Source organism: Manihot esculenta, chromosome 3 (genome assembly GCF_001659605.2).
Source record: "Manihot esculenta cultivar AM560-2 chromosome 3, M.esculenta_v8, whole genome shotgun sequence".
In the NCBI taxonomy this organism is placed as follows: domain Eukaryota; kingdom Viridiplantae; phylum Streptophyta; class Magnoliopsida; order Malpighiales; family Euphorbiaceae; genus Manihot; species Manihot esculenta.
In genome coordinates, this window is record NC_035163.2 from 7,251,201 (window position 1) to 7,263,348 (window position 12,148).

At 32.4% G+C, this 12,148-nt stretch overlaps 2 protein-coding genes across 2 annotated transcripts; both read right to left on the reverse strand.

The window, feature by feature from the left end:
• Window positions 1–4,097: 4,097 nt before the first annotated feature.
• Window positions 4,098–7,716, reverse strand: LOC110612279 (proline-rich receptor-like protein kinase PERK15). The gene is made up of 8 exons (XM_043955443.1): window positions 6,481–7,716; window positions 5,940–6,386; window positions 5,746–5,832; window positions 5,580–5,650; window positions 5,375–5,457; window positions 5,029–5,176; window positions 4,772–4,933; window positions 4,098–4,681 (listed from the first exon to the last, which is right to left on the reverse strand). The coding sequence occupies exons 1-8, from the start codon at window positions 7,241–7,243 to the stop codon at window positions 4,436–4,438; spliced, it is 2,007 nt and encodes a 668-aa protein (XP_043811378.1). The 5' UTR covers window positions 7,244–7,716; the 3' UTR covers window positions 4,098–4,435.
• A 1,620-nt stretch (window positions 7,717–9,336) lies between these two features.
• LOC110610701 (pentatricopeptide repeat-containing protein At2g30780) lies at window positions 9,337–11,900 on the reverse strand. Its single transcript, XM_021750740.2, has 2 exons — window positions 11,510–11,900; window positions 9,337–11,028 (listed from the first exon to the last, which is right to left on the reverse strand). Exons 1-2 carry the CDS (start codon window positions 11,756–11,758, stop codon window positions 10,030–10,032), a joined length of 1,248 nt encoding a protein of 415 aa, XP_021606432.2. The 5' UTR covers window positions 11,759–11,900; the 3' UTR covers window positions 9,337–10,029.
• Between the last annotated feature and the right edge of the window lie 248 nt (window positions 11,901–12,148).

Here is a 12,148-nt window from a genome sequence, read left to right on the forward strand (position 1 = left end):
AACTTGAGGGATTTGAAGAAAAAGTATAAAAACAACCAAAGGAGAGCATGAACTCACCTATGCCCGAAAAGAGAGCGAAAACTCGCCCATTTTCCGGACAAGGGGCCTTTTATAGGTGGCCGGCCAAACCTCCTTCGGCGGCCAAAGCTGCTTCCGAAACTTCACCACGTTCGGCGGCCGAACTTGGGGTTCGGCGGCCGAAAGAAAGCCATTTTCGGAAGCCTAACGTGCCTCCTAAACAGCCTCATGTTCGGCGGCCGAACTTGAGGTTCGGCGGCCGAACCTGGGTTCTTTCCTCCTTGGTCTTTTCTTTCAAAACTCAAATCCTTTCTAATCAAAACCATAAAAACATGTAAAAACATTCTAGAAAACCTTTACTTTACCCTTCTAGAGAGTTTCAAAATCCGAGATTCCACCGGACGGTAGGAATTCCGATGCCTGAGTCTAGCCGGGTATTACAATGGTAACTTTATTATCATTTTTTTTAACATGGATAAGAATACTGCTTCTTTCTCTAGCGGGGTCTCTGTTTCCGGCTCTTCCTTTGATGGCCCTATTCGAGGGCTAGCCCCTATTGTTCCATTGAGAGTGGCCCCAAAGAATGAGGATGGTCTTCTTAGTGATATCTTGTTCATCTTCTTAGAGCGCGACGTGGATCGTTTGCATGATACTTATCATATTTCTCGAGAATCTTTTCGAATCATCGCTCCCTCTCTCCACACTCGTGCAATGAGGATGATCTTTTGAGATTTTAATTTATCAACTGCCTTAAGAATTATAGAAACCCAATTCTAACCAACAAACTAAACCATATGGTGAGTTCAAATTAGATCATGCAATTTCTTAGTGGATTACACTAATTGTTACTTATTGTTGAATAATTTAAGCAATTATGGATTTCAAGCATCTAAAATAACAATATATCACTTTGAAAATATGAACAATGACCCTATTAATCAAATAACAAAGTAATAATAATATTAAAAACTGAAATTGTATAAATATTTGAATAAAAGATGAATAATTATATTTAGATCTCACAATTCATGGATAAATTGAAATTTCAACCTAACTCCAAGTAGAAATAAATAGTTTAGCCACTCTTTGATGAAAGAAAATACAAAAGAGAAGAGTAGAAATTCAGCTGGAAGAGATAGATGATCGAAGATGATGCGATTGTCCACAAAAATAGGCTTAAATAGGTATTGAACCCTATTAGAATCCTTTTAAGAATAGAAATTTCTTTGCTTCAAATTATGAATCCTTCTTTTAATATGTTTCCATTCAAAAGAGAACTCATTGATTTGAGAAAGATATCGTGCAGCACTAAAAGCGGAAAAATCGAGTGGGTCTCATGGCTTTGAATGAAGAAACCTGATCTTTTGTTTCAAATTTGAATTATTTTTCTGCTCATTGTCAGGTTTTTGTGCTAACTGTTAATTTGCTTAGTGGTTTGGGCAAACCACTACTCTAATCTTCTAACTTGAATATGATCAACTCAACTCGAGAGTCTGGACAATTCTAGATTCTGTGAAACATGATTATCTAATAAGTTTGTTTAAATCAAATCTTTCTTTTAATATGTTTCCATTCAAGAGAGAACTCCTTAATTTGAGAAGGATATCGTGCAGCACTAAAAGCGGAAAAATCGAGTGGGTCTCATGGCTTTGAATGAAGAAACCTGATATTTTATTTCAAATTTGAATTATTTTTCTGCTCACTGTCAGGCTTCTGTGCTGACTGTTAATTTGCTCAGTGGTTTGGGCAAATCACTGCTCTAATCTTCTAACTCGAATATAATCAACTCATTTCGAGAGTCTGGACAATTCTAAATTATGTAAAACATGATTATCTTGATAAATTTGTTTAAAGTTAAGTCATTTTCACTGCTTTTTAATACATTTTTATCAAATTCACTCATTTTTTATTTTTTTTTAATATCACCAAAAAAATATATAATTAATTAAAAAATACTCAATTTAATGTCAAGAACAATATGAAAAATGTGTTGAAAATACATTCCATCAGTAACCCTTAAAATTTTTTATAAATCCAATTAGTTCAAGAGACAACAATTATAATATTATATATGAAAAAATTAAATATAAAATTAACTCAATGAATATTTAATTTATTATTTATATATAAATAAATCAATTTATAATAATAAAATTTAAAAAATATAAACCAAAAAACTATCATATTTTTATCTTTAATTTCTTAAAAAATGAATAATTAATTAATATATATATATATATATATTAAAATAATTTTAAAAGAAAATATTCTTATTGGTCTTATAGCAAACAGGATTGCTAGCTCGTTCTAAAGAACTCATCTTCTTTTCTTTCCTTATAAAAAAAAGTACTATTCACTTTTCTTTCCGAAACACTTAAATTTCATAGCAGAAATATTAGGATAGTTGATATATTAATCAATAACATATTATACATACAATGGGTTGATTATTATTAAGATTACAACTAATAAATTTTACCATATTTTATAATTATATTTAAATAAAAAATTAATTATATTAAAATATTAAATAATAATAAATTTATTTATTATGTTTTAATCAATCATAATAAATGCAATCTATGAAATTTATCACATAAAATTTTAATTGTAAAAATTCCTTTTTAAAATTAATAATATAATTTTAATATTTATACTATTAGAATTTTTTATAATGTAACAGATTTTGGATTCAAATGAAGAATAATTTATTTAATTTAAATTTTTTAAATATTAATAATTTTATATATTTTAATTTTTAAAATTAATTTAATAAATAAAAAATTCCTTTCTTTCTATATATAATAAAGATAAATTATAAAAATTAAAATAACTATAAATATTTAAGTAAAATAATTTTTAAATTATTAATTCAATAAAAATATTTTATGTACTTATTTTAAAATAAATTTTTTATTTCATTAAAATTTTTAGTATTCATTAATTAAGTTTAACTTCTTATTTAGTTTCTACTTTAAAAATATAACTTTTTTAATATTTTTTAATATTTATCTAATATTTGAACATATTATTTTATTAATTTTTATTTTTAAATTAATTTAGTAGTATTTATATTAATTTATTATCCTTATTTTAGATTTTTTTCATAAACTCTCAAATTAATTTAAATAATAAAATTATAATCTAATGCATATTTTTATTTCAAAAAGTAAATCTTATTATATTTTCATATATTCTCTAAAATTTTCTTAATTAACTAAAAATTAAATTTTAAATAATAAAATTATCAATTAAAAATTAATTTTATACGCCTGTTCTTATATAATTTTTGGATATATTATATAATATATGCTATAAATATAAATATTTTTATTTTTATTTTTAATAATAATATTCATGAAAAATAAAATCTTAATACTAATACGTCAAATTATAACAATAAAATATAAGTTTAAATAGGAAAATATCCAACTAATCAAGTCAAAACTTTTTTGTTAATAATTATAATAAGTCAAATAAAAATTTTGTATTAATAATAAATTATTGCATTATTTTTTAGCCAATCAAAATAAGATGTAATTTGTTGTTATCATCAAATATGTTATATTGAATTGGTGGCTATTTAAACATTCAGCTAAACTGAATTTTCTAAAGTAAAAGAAATTTATACTCAACTTATGTTTTTTGAATCGAATCGATTTGATTCAAATTGATTTAATTCATTGAAATTTTTAATGAAGTTTTTTTATACTTTATTTTTTTAATATTCTAAAATTTAATTAAAATATTTTAACTTAATATTTTTATATAAAAAATAATATACTATTGCTCACTAATCCATTCTATTTGATTTTATCAATTTTATTTATTAAAATCAAACCGAAATAATTTAAATTTTTGAAAATAAAAATTAAACCGAATCGAATTAGATTTTCAAAATTCAAATTAATTCAATTAGGTTGATCTCACCCTAATGCTGAGGTGATAAGCTATTCAATATTGAACAAAAGAATCAAAGTCAAAGTGAATTTATCATTATCAAAAATATTTTCCTCACCTCACTGTGTTGAGCAAAAGCTAACTTGATGTAAATATGTTTGTGCTGCAAAATACAACTGGATGGACTTAAAGCTGTTCAAAGCTTGATGGTGGGTTAGAAGTTCATAATTGTGCAAGTAACTTTAAGCATGCTAATCCTAATAGACAGCTGCTGGAAATTATAATCTGTTGCAGAATCTCAAGGCCCAGGTTGTGAGTTTCTATGTTTGATTGAACTTGGATTATTTGTGAACCTTGAAGAAAATGAGCTCATCACATAATAAGCAACTCAAAAAGCATTGTACATAGAAAAGAAGCTGAAACTTTTATCAGATGACAGCAAGTGTCATGGGTTATCAGAGGTTTACTCTAATACCTAAGCTCTAATTTCTTCACAGTTGTGTTTGTATGTGGTATTTTATCTGCTGCTAGTATCACTACTAGATCGAGATGGGTTAAGGCCATACTCACTGGTGCTTCCACTGTACCCACTAGTTCCACACCACCATGTGGTTAACTCCATGTTGCGTTTCTTTATGTCTTGGTTGTATGGAAATTTGTCATAAATTGAAGCAGTGGTAGAACCATAGAAGGTGCTATGTCCTGGCCTTGTTCCTTCATAGACATCCATGGCAGAAATATCTCCTTCTAGAGCACGAACTATCTGCTTGATTTGAATTCACAAGGAAAGAATCCAGCAGGATTAGTTGGAGTGGTGTTATATTTTGCTAAAGAAAGTAAGGGAAAGAGTAACCTGGCTCATTCTCGGTCGAAGCCATGATGAATGACGCACGCAAGCAGCAGCACAAGCAACCATGCTAGCCATCTCACAGGTATTATAATTGTTCTCTAATCGTGGATCGACAAGAGCTTCGAAGTTGCAATATTCTAAAGATTGGTTGAGCAAGGGCCTAGCCTAAAACACCAATATCATCTATCTCGTTAGAATCATGTAATTGGCATGATGATCATAGATGGGAGATTCAGAAGTATATGAAGAAAGAGACTCACCCATGAAACCAGTGCTTCTCTTTTTAAGGGGTTAATGTTGCTGATGGGCGGACGTCCAGTGATGAGCTCTAGAAGCACGATCCCATATGAATATACATCTGATTTCTCTGTTACTCTGCCACATGATGCATACTCTGGTGCCAAGTACCTGAAAGCAAAGCAAGGACGTTTTAATGAAGGAATATCTATTAGCTATAGCAAGAAGTGGATTTTGAGTTAAAACAATATGTTAAATGTCTAATGTTCCTGCATTAAGCCCAAAATAACTTAGAATTCATTACTAGACAACTTGGTGTAAGAAAGCACAAGATTTGGTTCTGTAATAATCAATGAAACATGATCTTACCCAAAAGTTCCCACCACTTGGGTGGAAATGTGATTAATGATAGTCCTATCAGTAAAACTTCTGGCAAGTCCAAAGTCAGAAACCTGAAATTGAAAAGTTGGTATGAACCTTGTGAGCATATGAATTTGCTTCATCAAATTATTTGACAGACTCATAATTACTTCATGAATCATTGGAATGACAAAAATGGCACATCAATTGGTACCTTTGCTTCAAACTTATGATCAAGAAGAATATTAGCTGCCTTGATGTCGCGATGAACAATTGATGGGTTGCCTGATTGCAATTCATTTTTCAATTCTAAGGGAAGTAAACATCCTCAAGAACTAGAGATCTTAAAACTAAGGAAAGCGAAATCTGAGAAGACTCACAGTCTTCGTGGAGATATGCTAGTCCTTTTGCTGAACCTATAGCAATTTTCAATCTGGTTGCCCACTCCAAAACAGGCTGCCCAATTCCTGCAATACATTAATCTTTTCATAAATGTTGCTGAAAAAACAGAATGTAGCAGCAACTTCTATCACAAAACAATGAAGAATTATTAATCGAATAGTAAAAAAAATACCATGTAAATGAAATTCTAAGGTGTTGTTTGGAACAAACTCATAAACAATCAGTCTCTTAGTCCCAGCTATGCAGTACCCAATTACTGAAACCAGATGTTTATGATGAGCCCTGCTGATGATCTCAACCTCTGCTCGGAATTCGCGCTCCCCCTGCCTGCTTCCGTCCTTTAGCTGTTTAATGGCAACTTCTTGGCCGTTACGAATGTATCCTTTATGAACATACCCAAAACCACCTTCTCCGATGAGGTTGGTCTCTGAGAACCCATCTGTGGCTGCAACTAGTTCATCGTATGTGAAACTTCCACTTGATAATCCCAAGGAAAAACAAGGGTTATTTATTAGTAATGGATATTCAGACCCTGAATACATTGAAAGAGAACCTCTACTGCCGATTGAAAGAGGTGGCTGAGAAAAGGTCTCAACCAGCTGAACACTTAAAGAGTTATCTGTCAATGCCAAAAAGCGGAGAAACCATATTAACGGACCTAAATCTGTAGCTTTTAATTCTTTCGTGAACAGAAAAACATCAGTAATTATTACCTTTTGTTTCCAAGCTGGGAGTTCTATAATTGTGCTCTTCATCTTGGATGAAATCCTTTCTTCCTCTCCTATTTTTGTTGCAAATGCAAATGAGGGTGAGTAAAAGGAATAGAAGTACTCCACCAATGACGCATCCATCTATAAGCCCCATTGATAAATGAGATTCCTTTGGGCTCCATGGCAGACTTCCATTTAGTAATGGCAGTGACAGAAGCGGTGGAGATCTCATGGAAGAAGAGGGTGGCGAAGGAGGCAACAGCGGGAATGCTGAGGGTGGAGGGCGATTGGGCCTGGCTGGAGGAGGCATAATGGTTGGTGGTCTAGACCTGACTGAAGGTGGTTGAGAAGGGGCAATTGCTGTTGGCTTTAATGGAGTTGATAAAGGTGACAAGGCAGTTGATGGGTGTGACGGAGACGCCGCGGGAGGTGAAGTAACTGATCTTCTTCGACGTTTCATAGGAACTGTATGAATGGAAGTGGCCTTGGGTGTCGGAGCAGTCACTGATACAATTGGAGCACCTACAGGTTCTGGAAACGCTAGAGGTGCGATGGCAACTGGACGTACAGAATGTGCAGGTGGCAGCTCAACCCCAACGGCGGTGGTGGTGGATGAAGGTAGTGACGATTCAAATAGTGTTATCTGAGACAATGGTGGAGGTGGGCTGGCCTTATCCGCCAGCGATTGTGATGGTAATGGTGGTGGGTTGATATTGTGTTCCCCCGGCGGCAGCAACAGTGGTGATCCCGATGGTGCAGAAGGCATTATTGAAAATTGTACACTTGTAGATCTAACTCATCCACATTTTTTGTGCAGTTCATAGTGGGATCAGAACCTGTGATCATATAAGAATGCAAAAGTTCAATTATTATTATGATTATTTTGAGTCCTCGTGAGCAGCTGATTCCTTACTGACGAATGAAGTAGCAGTTAGAAAACCATGAAAGGAGACAAGGAGTTCGCAGGAGAGGTGGCCATCTGCCAATCAGTGGTCCTCTAAGCCACTGAGAGAACCACTCTTGTCGAAAATAATAAACTATGTGGCCTCGTCGTAGAGTTACTCAGGCAGCCTCTGTCATCATACGACTGGTGGATTTTGCATGCTTTACTCCTCTAAAATATTACCAAAATAAGTAGAAAAAAAAATTATGTAATTTACACGTGACCAAACAATGTTAAAGGGATATCTAATTCTATTAATACAACTCCTCTCTCTCACACAAATTAGCTTATGAATAGAGATGGTTTGATACCAGCATGTTGAGGTTGGGCATTGTAGTTCTATCATTAACTTTCATGGAAGCTTTGAGCAAAAGTTTTTCTCAGAAAATATCTGAAAATGTTAAAGTGGGAATTAGCTAAATAAGATGCTAGAATTTTCAACATTACTAGAATAGATTTGAGGAGTAAAATAAGAATGGAGTATACAGCAGCAATCAGCCTGACATCAGAGAAGGCTTTGAATTGAAGAAGTATTGGCAAAAGTTTGGAGGCAAGAACTCTTGCTTGATGGCATAAACCATAAATAATACTTCTTCCCTAAATAAAGGTAGAAAAGTAGCCATTTAAACAAGAAAATAGAAAAGGAAGCAAGTGCCAGCTTAGTTTAAAAAATGATTTATGACTAATAGAAAATAAATTGGTACTTTTTTAAATAATAATTCAAAAAGCTAATGTTGAAACCCTATGGATTGAATGAGAAAAATTCAGTGAAAACAAAGAGTTTCCCTATGAGATCAACGACAGCTTGAAGGGTGTATCTCAATGTCGGTTACATGATCATACGCCTTTGCATTATGATCATCACTCTATGGTTGGCCTGAACAATTTCGAAATTAATTCTCTAATGGAAGGGTAAATGTAATTAAATTCCTATATGAAATAAAAACTTGGTATATAAAATTAAAAATACTACTCATAAAATGTGATCAAAGGCACATATGAAATATTCAGAACCCAGGCGATGTTGATGATGGAGTGAAAAGTGGCTTGTTGCTTGAGCTTACAAGTGAGTGGCTTGGTTAGCATTTTAACCACTGCGCTAGAACCATAACTACTTTTTCTTTCTTTAAGTTGTTTGGTATGATGCTGCAATTTATGGTGATTAACTAAAATGATTAATTAATTAGAATTTTATAATGATTGGAAGAAGAAGTGCATCAATGGCAATTTAATATCAATAACTTTCCCTTGATTTTTTTTTTTTGTCATTAATAATACTTTCCTTGATGAGAAAGGAAGATTGGCTGCTTCTGTAGCATTTGCAAAATGTCTGAAGCTCAATTCACACCTGCGAATGCTAGTTTACTGTGTTTGGAATACACACTCATGGAGTTTCTAGATTAATTTTCTTGCAGTTTTCTGAAGATATGCTATGCGCATGAAGCTTTGACGGAGGATTAATAAAATATTAATAAATTTAAGAGAAAATTATTATTTAATTTTTATAGTAAGAAAACTCACTATTTAATTTTTTTTAGTTTTAAAAAATGCATTGAAATATTTATCGCGTTTTAAAGAGTTTATTAGTTAATTTATCTATTAATTTTAGCATATTAAATATTTTATCATTTAATCTATAAAATTTTAAAAAATTTAGTCATTCAAACTTAAATCTATTAATTAGTTTCTTTATATTAAGTTATTTTATACTTTTAAATAAAACTTAACAATTAACAATAACAGAAAGACTAATTGATAATCTTTTTAAAACATTATGAATGTTTTAATGGATTTTTTAAAATTGATGGATTAAATAATAAATTTTTTTATATCATAAGGATTAAATGATAAGTTTTCATAAATTTTATGGAGAGATTTAAAACCTTTTTCTTAAGATTTTCATTAGACCAAAAATCTAACAAATGGACATTTCAATATCTTTTTGCCAAAAGAAACTAAACAAGAAACCATGGCTTAAAGTACAACATATTTTCATTAAAAGGAGCTTCGAAGCTGCGTGTTCATTTGCTACTATTTATACTGGTGAACTTTGTCATTTGCTTGGATCTTGTCAGCCATACACATTACACACCTTAAGATGAATGAAATCATCAGCGCGTTAACATCTCTCATATATAGGAGAATAAGACTTTGTCAATCAACTCCAGCTGAAACAGATGATATGACATTGACAATCCCATCAAACAATCTGAACAAGCACCAATCCTCAATGAAAAGCTTTCATAGATCTAAAATCTTCTGATAATGCTTGATTTCATGGCTCAGAAAACCAAACTGTAGTGGCTAGATAAACTCAATCAGTTGACTTCCTGGATTTAAGGTTTCTCAAGTAGAACATATTCTCTAATTTTATGCAAGAAGATGATTCCTCCCTCTACTTGAGGAATTCCTGTCAATCTCTATGCTGCTTTCATATGTTTGCGGTATATCCTACATCAGTGCTTGTAAACTTTCACAGTTTCCAAATTCAACCCAAGACTTCATTCTTAAGCAAGGGATTGGCTCAATTGTGCCAGTATTATCCTTTCAACTTCCAAGGCAATTAAACCATTTAAGCATATAGCTTGGTAGCAACTCAATTCAAGAAACTAAAATCCAGCCAGTTTCATCTCCTTCACTATCAAATCTAATTTCTCTGTCAATCCAGCTCTTCGATACCCAGCAACTAGTAAATCATAAGTCGACCTTCCTAGCTTACAATAACCCTTGATATGTTCCATAAACAAGTCTAGTCTGTCATAGGCTTCCTTCCTGAAATACGATGAAATTACCTTCTCAAATTCATCTGAGCTCCTAAATGACATCCCTTGACTCATCATCCTTCCCACAGCATATTCAACATCATCCAATCTATCCAGTTTAGAATACAATCTTATAAGTCCACAATGCAATGACAACAAGGCTTCTCCTACTTGATTTAACTCCATTATAGTTTCAAGTAGCTTCTCCATTTCGTCCACTTCCCCAAGTTCATAATATAATTCCACAATTTTCTCAATCATATTCCCTGAAATCTCAAACCTGCAATCCAGTAAAAAACTCAAAAAATCTCTAACCCTGTCACACTTTCTGCGTTTGCAAAGCCCTTCAAGCACATATTCCAATATGCGCATACTAGGCATAACTCCTGCTGATAGCATTTCTTCATAAAATCTATCAACACTATCAAAATCTTTTTTCCTAACGCAAGCAAAAATGAGAGATTCATAGTTCTGTAGATTTGCAGGGAACCCAGCAGCCTTTTTCGCTGCAAACCATGCTTGAATTTTATCAACATATCTTAAATGTGAAAACCCCAATATAAAAGTATCATAAGTCTGAGAATTGGGTTTATATTCCTTAGAATTATCCATTACCTGAAACAAACTAAGGGCAGTTATCACAGTACTTGTTGAGGACAAGCAAGCATGTATAAGGGAATTGAAAACATTAGTACTGGGTTTGATTCCACTAGCCTCCATAGAGGTAAAGGCCCGCAATGCAAGTGGAACATCTTGAATATGTGCACAGAGTGATATTAGATCAGAGTAATGATCAAGGTCTATCTCATCATCCTTCAGCATTCTCTCCAATCTCCACTCTAAAACCTGAGCAATCAAACAACAAGGTTTTAATAAGCAATTGAGCAGAACCTAAGCTAACTTTTACACTCTCTTCTGTGCCAAATGCCAATAAGAAACAGCTAAAAAATGGAAATATCCTAAAAATAATTCTCAAAAATAAAATCATTATAAGCTTTCAGCCACAACCAAAAAAAAAAGGGAAAGAAAGAAAGAAGACCACTGCGCTAATGAAAATGGAAAATTTTTCTTTCTGGTCGGACTGAAAATGGAAATTAGTATCCTAAAAATAGTTCTTGAAACACCCAGTAGAGAAAACTTTGCCAGATGATCTGTTAAAACCCCGAAACACATATTAATCAAGATCAAATGTTTTTGTTCAAAAATTATGAAATTCTCATTGTATCTGCTTGATGTTGTCTAGTTCAGGCTCTATTTCCTGAGATTTTCCTACGAACCAAACAACCGCAAGAGCATGGGAAAGAGAGAGACATGAAGAAGTACTTACAAGGCGAGCTTTCTCAGGAGAGGAAGATGAAAGACTGGTAACGAGTGTATTCCAAGAAAATTCGAAACGATTGAGGGGAAAAGGGTGCTCAGAATCAAGCGTAGATTTGATTTGGGAGGCAGGTAGACGAAGCAACTTGGAGATTAGAGGATTAGAGGAGTTGCAGAAAAAGGAGAGTTGGAATTTGTAAGGGATGATCAAAGATCGAGACCTTAAACCCACTGAAAAAACCCTCGTAACAACTGCCATATTTTCCTTCGCTTCCTAAAGCTTAGGCCTCAGCTCCTGGGCTCTGGCTCTGGCTCTGGCTCTGATGCTGCCTATTAGCTTGTGTTTAAGCCGCTTCTCGGTAAACTGGTGTTTATAAGGTTTCAATTCAAAGGCGTCCGTTGTTTGCTGATTCGCTTATATAATCAGGTTTAGGTCCATATTTATATTATAAATTTATTGTATATTCACTTTTATAATCACTTTATCAAAAACAAATTAACAATTACTTTTTTATAAAAATTAAAAATAAATAAATTTTACTTTAAAATTTTTTTAATAATAAATATATTTTTTGTAATCAATTATATTAGAGGAAATATATTATATTAATGAGAAAATGATAATAATTTAAATGAATATATAAACATA